At 39.0% G+C, this 21,729-nt stretch overlaps 1 protein-coding gene across 1 annotated transcript in view; it reads left to right on the top strand.

Annotated features, from left to right (window-relative positions):
• The window catches only part of ALDH1A2 (aldehyde dehydrogenase 1 family member A2), a 119,842-nt gene that overhangs the window by 67,034 nt on the left and 31,079 nt on the right, over window positions 1-21,729 (top strand). The window contains exons 5-7 of the mRNA XM_055537828.1: window positions 7,317-7,378; window positions 9,455-9,583; window positions 9,710-9,823. Of these exons, the coding sequence (XP_055393803.1) occupies window positions 7,317-7,378; window positions 9,455-9,583; window positions 9,710-9,823 (305 nt within the window). The remainder of the gene's footprint in view (window positions 1-7,316; window positions 7,379-9,454; window positions 9,584-9,709; window positions 9,824-21,729) is intronic.

Raw genomic sequence — 21,729 nt, forward strand, 5'->3', positions numbered from 1 at the left:
GAGGTATCACCTCACCCTGGTCAGATTGGCTATCATCAAAAAGTCTATAAACAGTAAATCCTGGAGAGAGTGTAGAGAAAAGGGAACCCTCCTACACTATTGGTGGGAATATAAATTGGTGCAACCAGATGAGAACAGTATGGAGGTTCCACAAAAAACTAAAAATAGAGTTGTCATATGATCCAGCAAGTCCACTCCTGGGCATATATCTGGAGAAAACTCTTAACTCAAAAATCATGCACCCAGTGTTCATAGCAGCACTATTTACAATAGGCAAGACATGGAAGCAACCTAAATATCCCTTGATGGATGAGTGGATAAAGAAGATGTGAGTGTGTGTGTGTATGTATACACATAATGGAGTATTATTATTCAGCCATATAAAGAATGAAATAATGTCATTTGCACTAACGTGGATGGACCTAGAAATTATCATACTAAGAGTATTAAGTTAGACAAGGATAATTATCATATGGTATCATTAATATGTAGAATCTTTAAAAGATGATAAAAATGAACTTATTTACAGAATAGACTCACAGACATGGAAAACAAACTTACAGTTACTAAAGTGAGAAGGTAAGAGAGGGATAAATTTGGGATTTTGGATTAACAGATGCAGAATACTATATATAAAACAAATAAACAGCAAGGACCTACTGTATAGCACAAGGAACTGTATTTAATATCTTATAATAAATGCAAAAGGCAAAATAGTTGTCTCGGGAGGCCTTACAGGTAGCTGAGGAAAGAGAGGTGAAAGAAAGGCAAAGAAGAAAAGATATACCCATCTGCATGCAGAGTTCCAGAGAATAGCAAGGAGAGATAAGAAAGCCTTCCTAAATGATCAATGCAAAGAAATAGAAGACTGTCTTTTCACCTTGCTTATAGTTTCCTTTGTTGTGCAGAAGCTTTTAAGTTTAATTAGGTCCCATTTGTTTATTTTTGCTTTTATTTCCAATATTCTGGGAGGTGGGTCATAGAGGATCCTGCTGTGATGTATGTCAGAGAGTGTTTTGTCTATGTTCTCCTCTAGTTTTATAGTTTCTGTTCTTAGGTTTAGATCTTTCATCCATTTTGAGTTTATTTTTGTGTATGGTGTTAGAAAGTGTTCTAGTTTCATTCTTTTACAAGTGGTTGACCAGTTTTCCCAGCACCACTTGTTAAAGAGATTGTTTTTAATCCATTGTATATTCTTGCCTCCTTTGTCAAAGATAAGGTGTCCATAAGTGTGTGGATTTATCTCTGGGCTTTCTATTTTGTTCCATTGATCTATATTTCTGTCTTTGTGCCAGTACCATAATGTCTTGATGACTGTGGCTTTGTAGTAGAGCCTGAAGTCAGGTAGGTTGATTCTTGCAGTTCCATTCTTCTTTCTCAAGATCGCTTTGGCTATTTGAGGTTTTTTGTATTTCCATACAAATTGTGAAATTATTTGTTCTAGCTCTGTGAAGAATACTGTTGGTAGCTTGATAGGGATTGCATTGAATCTATAAATTGCTTTGGGTAGTATACTCATTTTCACTATATTGATTCTTCCAATCCATGAACATGGTATATTTCTCCATCTATTAGTGTCCTCTTTGATTTCTTTCACCAGTGTTTTATAGTTTTCTATATATAGATCCTTAGTTTCTTTAGGTAGATATATTCCTGTATTAGATCAGATCAGATCAGTCGCTCAGTCATGTCGGACCCTTTGTGACCCCATGAATTGCAGCACGCCAGGCCTCCCTGTCCCTCACCAACTCCTGGAGTTCACTGAGACTCACGTCCATTGAGTCAGTGATGCTATCCAGCCATCTCATCCTCTGTCGTCCCCTTCTCCTCCTGCCCCCAGCCATTAAAAAGAATACATTTGAATCAGTTCTAATGAGGTAGATGAAACTGGAGCCTATTATACAGAGTGAAGTAAGCCAGAAAGAAAAACACCAATACAGTATACTAACGCATATATATGGAATTTAGAAAGATGGTAACAATAACCCTGTATACGAGACACCAAAAGAGACACTGATGTATAGAACAGTCTTTTGGACTCTTTGGGAGAGGGAGAGGGTGGAATGATTTGGGAGAATGGCATTGAAACATGTATATCATATATGAAACAAGTCACCAGTCCAGGTTCGATGCACAATACTGGATGCTTGGGGCTGGTGCACTGGGACGACCCAGAGGGATGGTACGGGGAGGGAGGAGGGAGGAGGGTTCAGGATGGGGAACACGTGTATACCTGTGGCGGGTTCATGTTGATATATGGCAAAACCAATACAATTTTGTAAAGTTAAAAAATAAAATAAAAAAAAAGAAATAGAAGAAAACAATAGAATGGGAAAGACTAGAGATCTCATCAAGAAAATTAGAGATTCCAAGGGAACGTTTCATGCAAAGAAGGGCTCAATAAAGGCCAGAAATGGTATGGACATAACAGAAGCAGAAAATATTAAGAAGAGGTGGCAAGAATACACAGAAGAACTATACAAAAAAGATCTTCATGACCCAGATAATCATGATGGTGTGATCACTCACCTAGAGCCAGGAATGTGGAATGTGAAGCCAAGTGGGCCTTAGGAAGCATCACTACAAACAAAGTTAGTGGAGGTGATGGAATTCCAGTTGAGCTAGTTTAAATCCTGAAAGATGATGCTGTGAAAGTGCTGCACTCAATATGCTAGCAAATTTGGGAAACTCAGCAGTGGCCACAGGACTGGAAAAGGTCAGTTTTCATTCCAATCCCTAAGAAAGGCAATGCCAAAGAATGCCCAAACTACTGCACAATTGTACTCATCTTACACCCTAGCAAAGTAATGCTCAAAATTCTCCAAGCCAGTTTTCAGCAATACATGAACCGTGAATTTCCAGATGTTCAAGCTGGTTTTAAAAAAGGTAGAGGAACCAGAGATCAAATTGCCAACATCCACTGGATCATTGAAAAAGCAAGAGAGTTCCAGAAAAACATCTATTTCTGCTTTATTGACTATGCCAAAGCCTTTGACTGTGTGGATCACAATAAACTGTGGAAAATTCTGAAAGAGATGGGAATACCAGACCACCTGACTTGCCTCTTGAGAAATCTGTGCGCATGTAGGAAGCAAGAGTTAGAACTGGACATGGAACAACAGACTAGTTCCAAATAGGAAAATGAGTACATCAAAGCTGTATATTGTCACCCTGCTTATTTAATTTATATGCAGAGTACATCATGAGAAACGCTGGACTGGATGAAGCACAGCTGGACTCAAGGTTGCTGGCAGATACATCAATAACCTCAGATATGCAGATGACATCACCTTTATGGCAGAAAGTGAAGAAGAACTAAAGAGCCTCTTGATGAAAGTCAAAGAGGAGAGTGAAAAAGGTGGCTTAAAACTCAACATTCAGAAAACTAAGATCATGGTATCCAGTCCCATCACTTCATGGCAAATAGATGGAGAAACAGTGGAAACAGTGGCTGACTTTATTTTTCTGGGCTCCAAAATCACTGCAGATGGTGACTGAAGCCATGAAATTAAAAGACTCTTACTCCTTGGAAGGACCAACCTAGACAGCATATTCAAAAGCAGAGACATTACTTTGCCAACAAAGGTCAGTCTAGTCAAGGCTATGGTTTTTCCAGTAGTCACGTATGGATGTGAGAGTTGGACCATAAAGAAAGCTAAGTGCCAAAGAATTGATATTTTTGAACTGTGGTGTTGGAGAAGACTCTTGAGAGTCCCTTGGACTGCAAGGAGATCAAACCAGTCCATCCTAAAGAAGATCAGTCCTGAGTGTTCATTGGAAGGACTGATGTTGAAGCTGAAACTCCACTACTTTGGCCACTTGATGCAAAGAACTGACTTATTTGAAAAGACCCTGGTGCCTGGAAAGATTGAAGGCAGGAGGAGAAGGGGACGACAGAGGATGAAATGGTTGGATGGCATCACCGACTCAATGGACATGAGTTTGGATAAACTTTGGGAGTTGGTGATGGACAGGGAGGCCTGGTGAGCTGCAGTCCATGGGGTCGCAAAGAATCGGAGATGACTGAGTGACTGAACTGAACTGAATCCATGTTTATTTTAATTATTAGGCTTGAAGAATATTAGAAGAAAATATTGCTAGCTCATGAAATCTTTTATTTCTTAGATTTTCCTGAAGGTGAGGCTATCAGATAGCTTTTAAAAGATGAGTTAATTTAAGATATTAAAAGTAATAGGGTAGGTGATACTTGGATATAGTAAAAATTAAGATGGCTCTTTTTTTGCAATTTGAAAATTTGTATTGGAATGTAGTATTTTTACAATGTTTTATTAGTTTCTGCTGTACAGCAAAGTGAACCACCTATATGTATGCATATCCCCTCTGTTTTGGATTTCAGGAAGGTGGCTCTTACGTGATTGGCCTTTGGGGAACCCTGGTCTAGAAGCTGGTGAGAGTCAGAGCTGTGTCATACTAGTTGTGTGGGACCTCTGGTGTGCCTCCAGCCCTGGTCAGGGGTTACATGTAGGAGGTGTAGTTCTCATGTGCCAAGTATCCTGCTCAGACTAAGGGTGTTCAGAATCCTCTTCCACCAACCATCCTAGAATACAGACTGAACTCACAGGTCTGGGACCCTTATCTCTCTCATTCAGTGCTCTTTTGGGAAGAGCTCAAGCACCAAAATACCCTTTATTTATTTACTGTTTAGAGGAACTTAGAAGAATCTTCAGTTTCTTTCCTTGTGCCAGCTTTAGCTAAATTTTGATTCTGTGAACATTCATCCAGGAAAGTTCTTATTCTGCATAACTCAGTTTCCCTTTGGATATAGTTATGGAGTTAAGTTCGTTTCCTTTTGAGGTCAGCTTTTAAAGATTGCCCTACATTTTTTTTTCTTCTCTTTAGTTTCTTCAGTAACTTTCAGAATTATATACGTAGTACAACTAAATTCTTTAGCATTTAGAATGGAGAGAGGGAAATGCTTTATGAATTACCATGCTGCGCTTGTGCAAGTGCCCTGTGAATTCTTCTGAACCATTCTAGTGCTGCTAAAATAAACACCTGTGTTGCTCTTCAGTTCATATTCCAGGTTTTTTTCTTAGCCCTTTTGCACTCCATATTGACATTACACTCTCTTTCTATAGTCTGTGATTAATACTTGAATCCATCACCTTACCCATATTACAGCATTTATTTGGGGAGAATTTCCTTGCAAATGATACTCTTTAGCCTCTTGATCATTTTTTTTTTCTCCCTATGAAAAATCTTCCCAGGAAGAAGAAACAAACATTTATATCTTCTAAAGGAAAAAATGTGAAAAGTATTAATAGGAAAAAAAAACTTTTTCAGAGATTTATAAATTGAAGAAAGGTGGTAACTGGCACTATTGGAAATAAAGATATCTATGAAAATTCTTGAATTGTCTGCATACAAAGCTGAGATAGTTAACTTGATTTTTTAAATATTACTTAGACTTGTTATTGTCCTCCTGTGGATGGCTTCCATATTTGAGCTATTTTTTGTTGTTTTAGTGGAGATACATTCTAAAATAATTTCTTTCCTACAGTTACTGAGTTTACCTACTTCCTAAAGTCTTGAATTTAAAGTATATACATCAAACAAAATTAGGAGACAAGTAGCAGACTAGGGGAAAACTTTGCGTATACACATGACAAAGGCCTAATGTCCTTAATATATACAGAGTTCTCTAAATGACGGAAAAAGAAGAATAAACCGGTAGAAAAATGGGAGAGGATATAAACCTGAAGAAAAAAATTTTAATGGCTATTAAACATGAAAACATATTCAATCCATATATCATCAAGCACAAATCAAAACAAGTTGTCATTTTCTTTCAGGTTGATCAAAATTTAAATGTTTGAAAAACCCCAGTGTTAAAGGATAGGGAGGAAAAAAACATGTTGGAATTATAAACTGAATAATTTTTCTGAAGGGTGATTTGGCACTATTTATCAAAATGTGAAATGCATGTACATTCTGACTGTGAAATTTCACCAATATGCAGAGATATATAAAATAGTGTTACAGCATTATTTGTAATAGCTTGCACTGAAAGCGGTCTCTTTAGTCCCTCAGGACAGTTTATAGCAGTACCATTATTTATTGAGCCAGTGGCAAAACATTCAGCAGCTTAAAAAGTGTGTTAGATTTATATGAAAAAAAGTGGGAAAAACCAAAGTGTAGAAGCCTGTGTATAATATAGTCCCATTTGTATTCTTTTGAAAAAGAGAGAGGATAAAAGGATGCTAATGTATGTGGGGGGGGGGGGGGAAGTTCTTTGAAAAGATGTGCCAGCAACAGATAGCTGTTAATTCTGGGAAGAATTAACATCTCCTCCTGTCCCCACTTTTGTCCACATCTCTAATAGTAATGCTCTTCCTGAGTATTAACAGAGGGTCTCCACTTTCCCCAGTGAACATCTTTTGAGAGAGAAAACAAGTGTCAGTGAAGTGGCCAAAGAGTTGACAATGGGGGTGGGGTGCAGGGAAGACCCAATACCAAAAATGAAAAGCTTTATGCTAAAAACAGGCATTCTTTGGTTTTTTCCTTTAGCCACTTAAAATAATTCAGATAAACATAATAGTACTTTCCTAAAGAAGAATTTGGTTTGGGTTTCCTGGGTATTTGTTCCAACTGCCACTTGCTCCTATAGGGAAAACAAGGTCATTAAATCATCCTCATTTTCATGGCTGGTTTGAAGGTGAAGGCTTTGGGTTATTGATGAAATCTTCTTTGAAGTGGACTCTTGCCTTCTTGAAATAGGCCTAGACATGCCTGGGTTCCCCCAGTGCCCAGAAGTGCATTTGGACACCAAGACTGAGTTATAAAACAGATCTTACTTTTAAATCTCGCCTTTTCCAGTTGCCTGGCATTTTAAATTTACCCAATAGCATTTTACTTAGTTTCTTTTTTTTTTTTAATATTTTCAGAAAGCTATTTAAAATTTTGAGGAACCTCAGTTTTTAACTCAAGTAACTATTCCATATATAAGTATCATTTTGATAGTTAATATAATATTTAATATTTTCCAGTTTCCAGCCACTCCCCGCTCTGTCCCTTCCCCACCGCCCACCCCCAGGACAGCATCTGGTGTGATAAACTCATCCTTTATTTTGCCTTCAAGGCCCTCTACCAGTACTCTGTTTGGGTGTCTGGGAACCGGATGTGGAGAAACCCTTTGCCAAGTGATAGCTTCTACTAGCTTTAATACACAGTGGAGTGGGAACCATGACAAAAAAGTGTTTTCAACTTTGTTTCTGCTTTTTGCTGCCACTTGTGTTCTCCCTCTGCAGCTCTTCTCATCTGAACTCTGTGGCAGTTACTGTGCTTGTTTCTTTCAGATGGAGATTATTTTACCTTTACAAGACATGAACCCATTGGTGTATGTGGACAGATCATCCCGGTGAGTGTATCTCCTCACGCCCCGTATTTATTTTCGTTTGAGCCAGTTCTCTTAAAGATACATAAAACATGGACTTCAGCAATGTGTGTTTTCCATTACTGGGGGAAAAAAACTGAGTTCATGTTGTTGACATATCTTTAACAGCCTCCCTGCAAATGCTTATTTGAACAGGTTAATAGGGTTTCAGCTTCGTTACCAGGAGTTGAATTCTCAAGTTATGGAATTCTCATGATTAAAATAAGCAAAGCAAAGCCCAGTGTATTAATAACCTGCCTTCAGTTATGGATGTCCATTCAGCTTATGGAAAATTAATGCTTTGTTATATTTGCTTGTTTATTTTTTAGAACTGTGACTCACCATTTTTCCAGGCATATTGTTTTGTATGGTCTTTTAATCCCATTCTTTCCCACTGTTTCTTTTCACAAGAATCTAGATAGAAGACCCTGCAGAAGACACAGCAGTACAATTAACGTCACAGTCATAATTGAAACCATGCCGTGCTGTTGTGTGTCTTGTACAGGGAAATGGATGTAGTGCTTAGTGTTTGGATTGGAACATTAAACATTGTCTTTTTTTCCCCTCTCTGCCTCATACATAGCCTTGGCACTATACAAAACATCATCGAGTCTTCCAGCAGGAGAGTCTAGCTAATCATTCTGGCAAGGATTTCAGGGGAGCCTCAATTTAAATTCTTAAAGTACAGACAAGAAGTTTTCTCAAAATATAGGAGAATAACTCAAGATAATATTCAGCTTTGGGAGCCAAAGATTTGGGGGACATATTAATAAATTATTTTAAAGGTCCACAAACTCTGGGTTACTGTGAAATTTATTCGAGAATGAAAGGAGAAGATGAGAGATTTGGTTTAAGTTCTTCTGCCCCTAAACCACCCAGGGAAATCCCACTCAGATCAGAGCCGGGTTGAGGTCTGTCACCTTAATTGCAGGAACTCAAACCTGCTTTTCCTGCCTTCCCCAGACTCAGTTAGCTGCAGCTTTCACTGACAGGACAAGAGCTGCTTGTCAGCCAGCTCGGCTCAATTACTGCGCTCCCAAGATTTATATACTGTAGATGGAATTAAAACATCACTGTGTACTCCCAAGTTTATAAACAACTAAGGGGGAAAGAAATTGGGTGTTTGGTGAAGGCAAGACACTTGTATATTTTTGCAAGCTTGCCAGGGCCAGTGAGAATCCTTCAAGGATGGCAGCTGAGATGCTTCAGGCAGAAACACATTGTGGTCAGGGGCTGGAGCCAGGGCACCAGGATTTCTGTTTTCTTTCTTAATGAAATTATCAATGACACCTGATAGTACTGAGGCTCATGCCTGCACTTATAACAGTACGAGCTTAATATCCTTTTTAAAATTGGCAAATCTAATACAGTTATGTAAAGTTTAAAAATAAAATAAAATTAAAAAAAAAAAAAAAAAAAAAAAAAAAATAAAATTGGTGTAAACCATCTTAGGCCCCAATCTCAGATACACACATATATTTTTTAATCTCCATTAGTTTATTATGCAGTGGCCAGGAGACAAACTAAGATTTTTGCATCTTCATCAGTAGATGCACTTTATTTTTTGTAATTGTGTGTTTTGTGACAATACACGTAGGTAAAGAAAAAGGTACTGCCGTGAAATATACGCTGACTTCTAGGTCTTCCTCTCTGAAGAGCTTTTATACCAGCCTGAAACCCTGGTATAAAAAAATCACAAATGCAAGAAAAAGTTTTCATACACAAGAACTTACTGGAACCAAAAGCTAATTTTAAAAACATATAAAATGACAACAATGAAAAGCTGAAACAAAACAAAGACTCCCTTTTTACGATAAGATTTCTTTTTGTGGGTAGCTGGAAAATAGTAATTTGCTGACCAGAGAGAGAATAGGGGAGATTTTCAAGGTCAATCCTGTTCTCTTCTTAATGAAGTAATTAAAAAATCCAAACATCTATACTCTGTGGTGGGACAAGATTTATGTTGAGGACCAGTCTGAGAAATCTGAGAAGTCACAGCTTGAAAACAAAGTAATGGAGGAATATTTTTCCATCTATCAACCCTGAGTTTTTGCCTTTCAGTGGAACTTCCCCCTGCTGATGTTTGCTTGGAAAATTGCTCCAGCTCTGTGCTGTGGCAATACAGTAGTTATTAAACCAGCAGAACAAACACCACTCAGCGCGCTCTACATGGGAGCCCTCATCAAGGAGGTAAGAGAAACCGACCTCAGGAGTGGCTCCCACCCTCCTTACAGTTGGGGCCTACTGGAGCATATCTGATTTAATGTGCTTCATCAGCTTTCACAAGCCACGTTTCCTCCAATTCTGTTTTGTTAGGCTGGCTTTCCACCAGGAGTCATCAATATTTTGCCAGGATACGGGCCAACGGCCGGGGCAGCAATAGCTTCTCACGTTGGCATAGACAAGATTGCGTTCACAGGGTCTACTGAGGTAGGTGCCTGAGAAACCACAACTTAAAGAACAGTTCTGCAAATGAGTAGAGGGTTTGAGAGAAAATTGAAAATGTTACCCATGGACTGAACACCCAAAGAGCAGTGGCTACTCAAGGTCTTAACAAGCAGATAAGACCTTCACAAGGTCTTATCATAGCTAGAAGACTGATGTGGGTGACAAAGTAAAGGCGGACATTGACTATTTGTGTCTCAAATCTCTGGACTCTTGTGTGTTCCATTTGTATGAGACCTGTCCCAGAAAAACAAAACCCTATTATATTTTGAAATAAAAGGAACATATATCAGAGGCAAAAACAAACTAACAAACTGTCCCCAAAGAGTCTATCCCAGAAGCTGGGGTTCTGAACACTTTCTTGAATCAAGAACACAAATTAAGAACTGGAAATGGTAATTAATCTCTGGTCAAGATGAAAATGGAAACACAGCTTTGTCTTATCATTATATCCCCAACTCCTGTAGATGCTGTTTGCAGCTAACTATGACCATGAGCCTTAAAAGGTCATAGAGAGTAGAGATCAGCAATTTTTTTCTGCAAAACACAGCCAGATAGCAAATGTTATGGACTTTGCTGGCAATATGGTCTCTATTGAAAATACTTAACTCTGCCCCTGGAGCACAAAGTAGCCATAGGTAATATAGTATGAACTGAACCCAGCTGCAGGCGAGCACTGTGTGTTCTGTACTGACCTTGCTCTGAGGTCAGTGGGCTCTGCCTGCCTGTCCACTTCTTGGCTCAAGCACTACTGGGCCACATGTCTTTCAGGAGTTATCAGTCATTCTGGTCAGATGCGACTAGAAGACACTCTTCAGTGAATGGTGCTGTGGTTCAGCTTCTTGTTGGGGCAGGGCAGACTGGGCCCTAGGGCTGGCAGAAGTCCTCATTTGAGGAGATGAATCAGGCCGATCTGCGCCCATCTGTGTTCCCTGGTCAGAGTGTGCCCCCAGTTCGGTTCTGCAGATGAGCAGAGCCACTGGTTGGGATTACTGCTCGGTCACTGCAGATGTGAATTCAGTCTGCCAGGATTTGTGTGTTGCAACCCCTCCCCCCTCTCTGTTGCAGTCTCATTTCGGTGGTGGTTGAGCTCTGCAGATTCCCCTGCAGTGCCCATGGTGTGAGATCAGAGTAGTGGCTCCCACAGGTCAGCTCACAGTTCTGAGTTCTCCTTTCCCACTGGGGAAGCCAGAGGGTCAGGAGAAATGTCTCCCATGAGGCTGCAGTGGCCCCTGGGAGGGCAGTGTAGTCACAATGTAGCTGCTTTTCTTAACCCTTCTCGTGGGTCTCTGGTACAGGAGAGTGCTTCCCGCTTAACCTTGTGTTCTAGGGTTCTCTCAGTGACGTCTTGGTTTTTTTTTAACAATTGTTCCTTAGGCTTCTTGTGAAGGAAAGCAAAGTCTGGAACAGTTTGTGTTGCCATCTTGGTAACATCACTCCTCAGTATTTTCACTAGTACCAGATTGCCTTAATTATAAGATTTTAAAAGATGTGTTGGAGTATGGCAGGCAATATACCCTCTTATATGGTTTTTCAAAACCTTTAGGCTGTTCTTGTACATTCTTTCAGATAAAATTTCAGTTTGGTTTTCCAAGTACCTTACCTTCCTCCACACAGCTCTCATTGGAATTTTGATTGGCATCCCATTACCTGTCTGTATTAAATTGAAGATGAGTGTTCTTTCTAGAAGACTGACATCTCATCCAGGAACATGGTGTAAAGCTCTTCAGTTATTTGCCCTACAGTGTTCTTCACTGATGTCATCATTTACATCTTAGGCTTGTCTTGATAAATTAATTTCTAGGGATTTTTTTTTCTTCCGAGGATATTTCAATTTAAAAACTGAGCACTTTTTTTAAAGTCCCAATACTGTGTGTTGGAAAGTCATGTTGAGAGGATGACCTAATCTTTCAGGCCAGACAAGAAGTGGCATAGTGGATCAATAAGAACATAAGTGCTTGTTTCTAAGTTGCCTGGGTTTAAGTCTCTGTTTTGCCATTCAAAAAGTTTTTTAAACTTTTAAAAAGACTGAAGTATAATTTACATACAATAAAATGCATTCATTTAAGTACCAAATATACACTGTCACATAACCATCACCCAAACTAAGATATAGAATATTTCCATACCCTAAAAACATTTCTCATACCATTGGCCCCAGGCAATCAGTGACCCTCTTTGTTAATTTTCCTTCCTCTGATTCCTTCCTTTGTATAAATGGAATATACAATATGTACTCTCCCGTGCCTGGTGGTGGTGGTGGTGGTGGTTGTTTTGGTGAGGGGTTTGTTGTTCAGTATTTAATCAATTATTGATATGATTGGATTTGAATCTCCCATTTTCACTTTTATTTTCTACTTGTCCCATCTGCTTTTTGTCCCCTTTCTCCTCTTTTTCTGCCACATTTCGGATGAATTGAGTACTCCATTTTATCTTTTATTTTGGATTATCAGCTAAGCCTCTTTTTAAAGTGGTTGCTTTAGTAATTACAATGTGCGTTTTAATCACAGTCTACTATTTAAAAGTATTATGTTATACTGTAATGTAATAACAGTACAACAGAATTCTGCTGTTTCTCATTGCATCCTTCATGCTGCAGCTGTTCTAGAATTCACTGTAACGTATGTATGTAGCCCATAGTACATTGCTACACTTCTTGTTTTAAAAATTCAACTATCTCTTCAAAGTGAAAGTGTTAGTTGCTCAGTTGTGTCTGGTTTTTTGCAACCCCATGGACTGTAGCCCACCAGGCTCCTCTGTCCATGGAATTCTCCAGGCAAGAATATCAGAGTAGGTAGGCATTCCCTTTTCCAGGGCATCTTCCCAACCCAGGGATCAAACCTGGATCTCCAGCATTGCAGGCAGATTCTTTACCATCTGAGCCATCATGAGAAAACAAAATTATTTTACGTTTACTCACATACTTACCGTTTCTAACCCTCTCTCTTTTTTTTTTTTTTTTGCCTATGTTTCTTTCTGATATTTTTCTTCTGTATAGAGAGCTTTCTTTAGCATTTCTTACAGTGTGGGTCTGTTAGTGACAAATTCTCTCAGCTTCTGTTTGTCTGAATATTTATTTTGTTTTCATTTTTTATGATTTTTTGTGAATATAAAATTCTGATTCAACAGTTTTTATTTTGTTTTATTTTTCTTCAACACTTTAAAGATGTCATTCTGTTTTTTGTTTTTTTTTTTAATGACTGGCTCTGTTTTTTAAAAGTTAGCAGTCATTCTTATCTTTGTTTTACCATAGATAATGTTTTTTCAAATATGTATGCTTTTTCATGTCTATTAATTTTTGAAAGGATGCTGAACATTGTGCCCATTACATTATGGACCATGTAGATTTTGTTTTCTTTCTTTTAAGAGTGCTGGACTTTTTTCTGTTAGGTAATTAAATCACTTGCAGTACAGGTTGACCCTTTTGACACTTAATTTTAAGCTTCATTAAGGACTAGTTTATCTTTTACTAAGATAATATAATATATTAAGATTACTAAGTTGGGATCCTTCTGGATTTTGTCGTGAATATTCTCAATGTTCAACTAGGTCTTTCTACTCTGGTTAGTCAGAACTCAGATGTCCCCAACCCTATATGAGCTCTGAGGATTATTCAGCATACAAATTCCCTGATCTTTGTTCTTTATCCCGTCTTGTGAAGTATACCAGTCACCACAGGTATACAGCCAGAGAACTGATGGGACCCCCATAAGTTTCCTTGACTGCATTGTCAGTACTCTCTGGTACTAAGCCTTTTACTTTTTAACCACCTCATTCTCTCTAAACTCTAATCTATTTCATCATTTCAGTGAGATCAGCATGTTCTACTTTGGTCTTAACATCCCATGATGCAAAAGGTCTTCCCTTGTTTCTTTTCTTTTTTTTTTTTTAATTTAAAAAAAATTTTATTTTTAGAGGATAATTGCTTTACAATATTGTGATGGTTTCATTCTCTTTTTTCTTTTATCTCTAGAATCACAGTCCCATACTGCATGATATTCCATTTAAAGGAAGCAATTTCATGTACTTTTCTAGTTGTTTACAGTGCGAGGGCAAGTTCAGTGACAGTTTTTGAGAAATAGACTGCCAGTTATTCCTACAGCCAAAATGAGTTTATTCAGAATCAGCAAAGAATTGCAGTTTGGGGTCTACAGCCATGGCAAACCCCATGCATATCCTTCCACAGCAAGGAGAGTACTCTTTTAAAGAAGGGAAAAGGAAATTGGAGAGCTGTAGTAAACAGAGTCCACTGGAGAAATTGAAAGTTTGAAGTATAGTTGTTTTTGTTGCCTGACTTGTGACAGTCTCCTCTCATTGCGTGAACCCTTGCCAGGTAAGAAGGAGATTTTCTTTTTTCTGTTGGGCTCTGCTACTGTCATAAATGGTAGAGCTCCCTTTTCTGATCTCCCAAGTCTATTTTGATTGAGGTTTGTGTTTATTAATTTTTTATATTTTCTCCTTTTGATCAAGACCTTTCTCTGAAAGCATTGCTGGTAAGGAGTCCAGTTTTCTGGTTTCAGCAGCATTTTATCTCTCAGTGCCAGGAAGGACCTTTGGTGTAGTTTCTCACATGAGAGGGAAAGCATGCAGATTGAAAACCTATTGAGGTCATATTCTACTAACAAGGAAGTGTAGGAGGGAGAACTCTTTTAGGCCGTTTTTATGTAAAACCCTTGTGTTATCAAGATCATAGACATCTGAGATGTTCTGAAGTATCATATCATCATTAAAGGTCTGGCAGGCGAGTTTTCAACAGACCTGGTCCAGATTATCTTGGGAAGGCTGTCTCATCAGATATTGTCTGCTTCAATTCCAGGGAATCTTTACTTTCAGGTCCCCAATGATGTGCAGGCCCAGCCAGAGTTTGGTGCTTTCTTTCACTGTATCACATAAATCCAAAGTCTGTTCCCTGGAGTTCAGTGACACATGGGTTGGTTAGCAGTACTAGATAGAGGGATCTTTCCAGCAAGGTTGAAGAAAGTCTTTCTGTAAGTTTTTTCCAGTAGATAGAATCTCCACAGAGCATAAGGTGTGATGCTCAATGTCTTTGTCTCCCAAGAGCACACTGTAAAAAGATTGCTGTACCAAAACATGATTGTTTTTAATAGAAGCAATTTGGCCTTTGCAATATTGCAGGATCTTTCTTACCAGTGAGTCAAGAGGCAGGAGCCAAGTGCACTGGGCATTCAATGATGATTTCAAAGTGTGAGAGTTTATGAGTTCCAAAAGATATCGATCTAAGATCTAGAAGGACCTCTATGGTGATGCTTTTGGCCAAGGTTTTTTAGGGACTCTACAAATTTCCTGTTTGAATCTTAACAATATCATTAGTGCATTTGACTAAACTAGAGGGTTGACAGTGGTAAGTATGGTCAAAGTGTTGTGAAACTGGCCAAACAGTGCACAGTTGTCTTACCTGACTAGTAAGATGAGTTCCTTGATCACTATGAAGTTCAAGAGTTGTCCAGGTAGTGATAATCTTTTTCAAAGGGACTTTAGTCACAGAAGAGGCAGTAGCCTGTCTGCAGGAGGTGGCTTCAGCCCAGTGTAAAAACATACAGACCAGAACTAAAACATAGTTATATTCATGAGATGGAGGAAGTTGTATGAAATCCTTTTCCAGACCTCACATGGTCATTGAAAGTGAAAGTGAAAGTGAAGTCGTGTCTGACTCTCAGCGACCCCATGGACTGTAGCCCACCAGGCTCCTCCATCCATGGGGTTTTCCAGCAAGAGTACTGGAGTGGGGTGCCATTGCCTTCTCTGCCCATGGTCATTAGGCAGTTTGAAATGTCCAGGAGCAGTGCAGACAGGCTTATTTGGGGTATATATTTCAGACAAATGGGTTAAGTGATAACTTCTTGGAGCCTTAATGTTGCCTCACCAATGTTGATTCATGAATGCTATCATTTTGTCACTAGACCAATGGTTTAATGTATGTATAGTGGTTAGGAGTGAGAATTTTAGAATCTCCACTAGGACTGAGTTGTTATTTGGTCCAAACCAGAGCTTCCTCTTTTTGTCAAACCAACAATTGTTGAATTTCTAGTCTTGTTTTCCCTTCTTTGAGGCCAACAGTGTTTGACTTCTATACTTTTTCTAAAAGTCACCACTTGGGGAAATATCTCTTTGGACCATGCCAGAGGTTTGGTTGTTGTTGATTTCTTTAAGGGCAGCATTCTTTCTGGAAATGTCAACAAGGTGATTTCTTTTAGCTTACAGAAAGTCAAGTTTAGAATATCCTGGAATCTTAATAAAAGCAGCAGGTAAAAAGTATTGCATCCAATAATTCTTGAATATAAGGGTCATTTAAAATTTTGGCTTCCCTGGTAGCTCAACTGGTAAAGAATCTGCCTGCAATGCAGGAGACCCCAGTTCAATTCCTGGGTTGGAAAGATCCCCTGGAGAAGGGATAGGCTATCCACTCCAATATTCTTTGGGCTTCCCTGGTGACTCAGACAGTAAAAAAAAAACCACCTGCAATGTGGGAGACCCAGGTTTGATCCCTAAGTTGGGAAGATCCCCTGGAGGAGGGCATGGCAACCCACTCCAGTATTCTTACCTGGAGAATCCCCATGGACAGAAGAGCTTGGCGGGCTCAGTCCACGGGGTGGCAAAGAGTCAGACATGACTGAGTGACTAAGCACGCATGTAAGGAAGCCATGTTGCTCCTACAACATTCCAAAATCATGGCTACTCTGAAAGCATGTCTACTATCAGTGGCACTTTGAAGGACAAGCCTGTGTAAGAGTATATAATTCAGCCTGTTTAGCCAAAGTAGCCATAAGTACAGATGCTGCTGCAACAGTATTAAAAGGAGTTGTAATATCATGCCCAGCACAGTATTTGTCATTGTCACTTTTTAAAAAGAAACCATCAGAGAACCATGAGAAGTCAGTGTTTCCTAAAGCATTTTCCTGCATATCATCTCAAGGAGTCAAGCGGAGACCTGTCAGTGTTAAGCAGTCATGAGGGACCTCATCAGTGACAGAGGGGAGAAGAGCAGCAGGGTTACCTTTACTCTGTGAAAGAGTTCTATGAAGAGCAGTTATCATAAAGACTTATAGGAGGTGAGGCAGGTGTCTGAGAAATGTTGACTATGAATGGAATTCAGGTGAGCTTTTCCTACATGAGGTACAAAAGTGGTTAAAGGGGGGTCCCATGACAGTTTTTTTTTTGGTGGCCTTCACCAAAAGGGCAGTGGCAGTTTTTTAACTAAAGAAGGGAAAAGTAATTAATTTTCCCCTCTTTCTTAGAGGAATTCTGGAATTATATTTCCCTAAGAAATCTCAGGTGAAAATGGATTTGGATGGAGGAACTAAGAAGAAAAGAGTATTTATCTCTCAAAGGGTCTAAACCAAAGGGAATAGATTCAGAGAAGGAAACTCGTGAAGTTCACTAGAGAACCTCACTGTTTGAACTGTCTCAGTACTCTGAAAGAGCGCTGCTTTATAGTAGTAGGGTTGAGCACCGAGATGTGGCTCTAATGTTAGGACTGGAAGAGATTCAGCCCCAGTCTGGAGAAATATTTCTCTAAAATGAGTAAGAGGGAGGGTTGGGAGGAGCCCCCTGTAGTTCCTCAGAGCCACTTCCTTGAGGATTAGGACAATGGAAAAACTAGTTAAGAGACCTGAAGGTGCCAGAAGTTTGTATTTGTAACAGTCTCTTTTCCAATGTCCTGGCTGTTTTGCAAAGGTAATAACTAGGAGGGTTTTTTTGTGTGTTTTGTTTTGTTTTAAGGGGTCTTCGTTTGCTTGAGTTGAAGATTAAGAATTTTGTTGATCTTCCTTTTAGATGACTCCTCTAAAGTGTGAGAGAGCTGGTATACCAGATTAACTGCATCTGAACTGGACATCCCATGGGTTACCCATCCCATCCTGGTCCTTTTTACTAGAAGGGAAAGGTCCCAGTTCAGCCCACTGATAAACACAAAATCAAAAGCTCCCCAGGTGGGATCAACATTTGAAGGAAGGCCAGAATTTTCCTTAACAATCTGAAGTCGAATATAATTGTCGTGAACGGGTTCAGCAGATTTTTGTGTGCAAACTTGAATTATGTCCCAGTCAACAGGCTTTGGAAAAGTCCAGAAATTGCTTGATGAAGTTGTGTAGCAGTTGCCTGAGTCTGATCATATAAAAACTTAGTGGGCTCATCTCCAGCTTTAATTCTAGACACCTTTCAGGATTCTCCCTGTTAGCAGTTTTCATCCAATACTGGGCCTGGCCTTCACCAGGAAGGATATGAACTAGCAGATGTAAATCAGAGAAACCAGGTTGATAAGTTTTGTTTTATGTATCCCTTAATTACTCATTGTGGATGTAGATAACTTAACTACTTTTGTCTTTTAACTTTCCTGCTGTCTTTATGCTGCTGCTACTGCTGCTAAGTCGCTTCAGTCGTGTCCGACTCTGTGCGACCCCATAGACGGCAGCCCACCAGGCTCCGCTGTCCATGGGATTCTCCAGGCAAGAACACTGGAGTGGATTGCCATTTCCTCCTCCAATGCATGAAAGTGAAAAGTCAAAGTGAAGTCACTCAGTCGTGTCGGACTCCTAGCGACCCCATAGACGGCAGCCTACCAGGCTCCTCCGTCCATGGGATTTTCCAGGCAAGAGTACTGGAGTGGGGTGCCATTGCTAGCTTTATAGGTGGTTGATTTACTATCTTTATCATATATTTGCCTTTCCCAATGAGATTCCTCCTTTGATAATTTTCATATTTCTAATTGTGGTCTTTTCTGCTTAGACAAGTGCCTTTAACATTTCTTGTAAAAACTATTTTGTGCTGCTGAACTCTTTTAGCTTTTACTTATCTGTGAAACTCTTGATTTTCCCTTCAACTATGAATGATAGTCTTGCTGGGTATTTTTGATTGTAGCTTTTCTTCCTTTCATCATTTTAAATGTATCATGCTACTCCCTTATGACCTGCAGAGTTTGTGCTAAAATGTCAGCTCATAGTCTTATGGGAGTTCCCTTGTATATAACTAGTTGCTTTCCCTTTGCTATTTTTAATATTCTCTCTTTAACTTCAATTTTTGTCATTTTAATTACAATATGCTTTGGTATATTCCTCTTTGGGTTAACCCTATATGGGACATTGCATTTCCTTTCCCTAATTAGGCAAGTTTTCAGCCCATATATATATATATATATATATATATATATATATATATAGGCTTCAAATGTGTTCTCTGCCCCTTACTCTCTTTCTTCTTCTGGGATCCCTATAATGTGAATATTAGCACATCTGATATTGTCGCAGAGGTCTGTTAAACTGCCCTCATTTTTAAAAAATTACTTTTTTTGTTCAGCTTGGATGATTTCCCCTACTCTACTAGTTCACTAATATGTTCCTCTGGATCATACAATCTACTGTTGATGCCTTCCAGTGTATTTTCTATTTCAGTTATTGTATTCTTCAGCTCTGTTTGGTTCTTATATTTTCTAACTCTTTGTTAAAATTCTCATTGTGTTCATTTGTTCTTCTCTCAAGTTCTTTGAGCACATTTATGATTATTACCTTGAACACTTTATGTGGTAGATTGCCTATCTCCAGTTTACTTAGTTCTTCTGGTATTTTACCTTGTTCTTGCATTTGGAGCATATTCCTTTGCCACCTCATTTTGAGGGAGCCCCAATGGCCCCCTTCCTCTTTGATAGACTCTCTAAGATCAGCTGGTGGGTATGACCTAGGCTTCTTTCAAATTACTGTTCCTGCCTTGGGTCTCGGAACATGTTCTGTGTGTGCCCTTAAGAATGGAATTTCCCACAGCTCTTTGGGTCTCCTGAAGGTAAGCCCCACTGGCCTTCAAAGCTAAATGTTCTGGGGGCTTCTCTTCCTGGTACAGAGTCCCCAGGCTGGGAAGCATGGTGTGGAGCTCAGACCCCGGCTCCTTGGGGGAGCATCTCCACAATTGTTCTTATTCTCCTGCTTGCAGGTCACCTGTCTAGGAGCATGGGCCTTGATCATATTGCATCTCAGCCTCTCTAATCCACTTCATTGTGGTTCCTTCTTTGTATATGTACTTACAGAAGATCTTTTCTGCTAGTCTTCCAGTCATTCTTACCAATAATTACTCTTTAAATAGTTGTAATTTTGGTGTGCCTAAGGGAGGAGGGTGAGTTCAATGTCTTCCCACTCCACCATCTTGGCCACTTCTCCTATTTTATCTTTGCATCTTAATTTTAAAATGTTACTTTGCAGAAAGGTAGTTTTAGGCTCCTGACAATGGAAACTTCAAATTACCAATTGAAATATGTGTTTCATTCAGTTTGGGAAATTTTAGAGCTATTTAAGTTTGAGGATTTCAAAAGTTTCCCATAATCGCCATGGATATTCCAAATTGCCTTTGGTTAGGTAGGTTTCAGGCAAATTTTCTCAGTTTCCCATTGTCTCAAATTAGATATATTATACTCAATGAGGTTACAAATTTATATACTTCTGTTTATACAACTAAAGTCATAAGGATACAACCCTAATGATGTTTGGATTTAGAAGTCCTTGGTTTCTTTGGTGTAGGATATCCTTAAAGGATTATAATCCTATAAATAACTAATTTCTAATCTTCTGGGGTGAGATAATTTCATTATTAGTTTAGTATTGATTTTTTAAGCTTTAATTTTTGAGGATTACAGTTTCTGGTCATATACATAGATTGTGGGGCTGCATTATTTTTCACTGTCCCTTAGTCATTATTCTCACTACCCCAAGTAGCATCTGATGTGTAGTCAGCAATCATATTAGGTATTTGTTAGGTATACAAAGGAGGAAAGATTAAATTTGAGAAATAAAAGCTTAATCCCAGAACTAGAAGGTGATGAACACTTTCTTTCTTCAGAACGCCACTAATAGCTTAGGGTTTAATATCTTTTACTTTGTAGCTATATAATTATGAACCACTTAATTCTGTACAAAATTTGCTTAATAGTAAGCATACATTTTTCAGAGTTGTGAGAATTAAATGCACAGTGAGTTTTTATAAGTTGTAAGCAACAAGCACATGTTAGTTTGTAATATGTTATTAGCATCCTAAAAAAATGAGAGAGTTCTGTAGGTTGGATGGTCTGTCAAGGCTTCAAGAGAAAGAGAGATTTAATATTAGTCTTGTAGGATATGAGTAAGTAGAGTAAATTGGGAAGAAGTAGTTCAATGGCACCCCACTGCAGTCCTCTTGCCTGGAAAATCCCATGGACAGAGGAGCCTGGTGGGCTGCAGTCAATGGGGTCGCTAGGAGTCAGACACAACTGAGCAAATTCACTTTCACTTTTCACTTTCATGCACTGGAGAAGGAAATGGCAACCCACTCCAGTGTTCTTGCCTGGAGAATCCCAGGGACGGGGGAGCCTGGTGGGCTGCCGTCAATAGGGTCGCACAGAGTCAGACACGACTGAAACGACTTAGCTTAGCAGTATTTCAACAACTAGAGGCTGAAGAGTACAGAAGGTCTTAGTGAAGAGAATAGGGATTGAGAGAGGGCTTAGGGAGAAATGTTGGGAGGCAGATGAACTAGAAAGTAATGTTCTGCAAATCAAGCCATTGAAAATAATTCTCAGTTTAAAACTTGAGGCCAGAGTGTAGAAGACTTCTCAGAAAAAGACATCATATAAAAATTATACACCAATGTTCTCTATGAATATAGACCCAAGAATCCTCAATGAAATACTATCAAACAGAAATCAGCAACTTAAAGGATTATATAGTATGACCAAATAGGATTTATCCCAGCAATGGAAGGTCAGTTTAATACCCAAAAAATCAGTCAGTGTAATATTCCATATTTATAGAACAAAGGACAAAACCATACAATCATCTGTGTAGAGAGAAAAAAGCATTTGACAAAATCTAACACCACATAGAAGCATACAAAAATATTATTCCTAATTGCCAAAA

This window comes from Bubalus kerabau, chromosome 10 (genome assembly GCF_029407905.1).
Source record: "Bubalus kerabau isolate K-KA32 ecotype Philippines breed swamp buffalo chromosome 10, PCC_UOA_SB_1v2, whole genome shotgun sequence".
Classification (NCBI taxonomy): domain Eukaryota; kingdom Metazoa; phylum Chordata; class Mammalia; order Artiodactyla; family Bovidae; genus Bubalus; species Bubalus kerabau.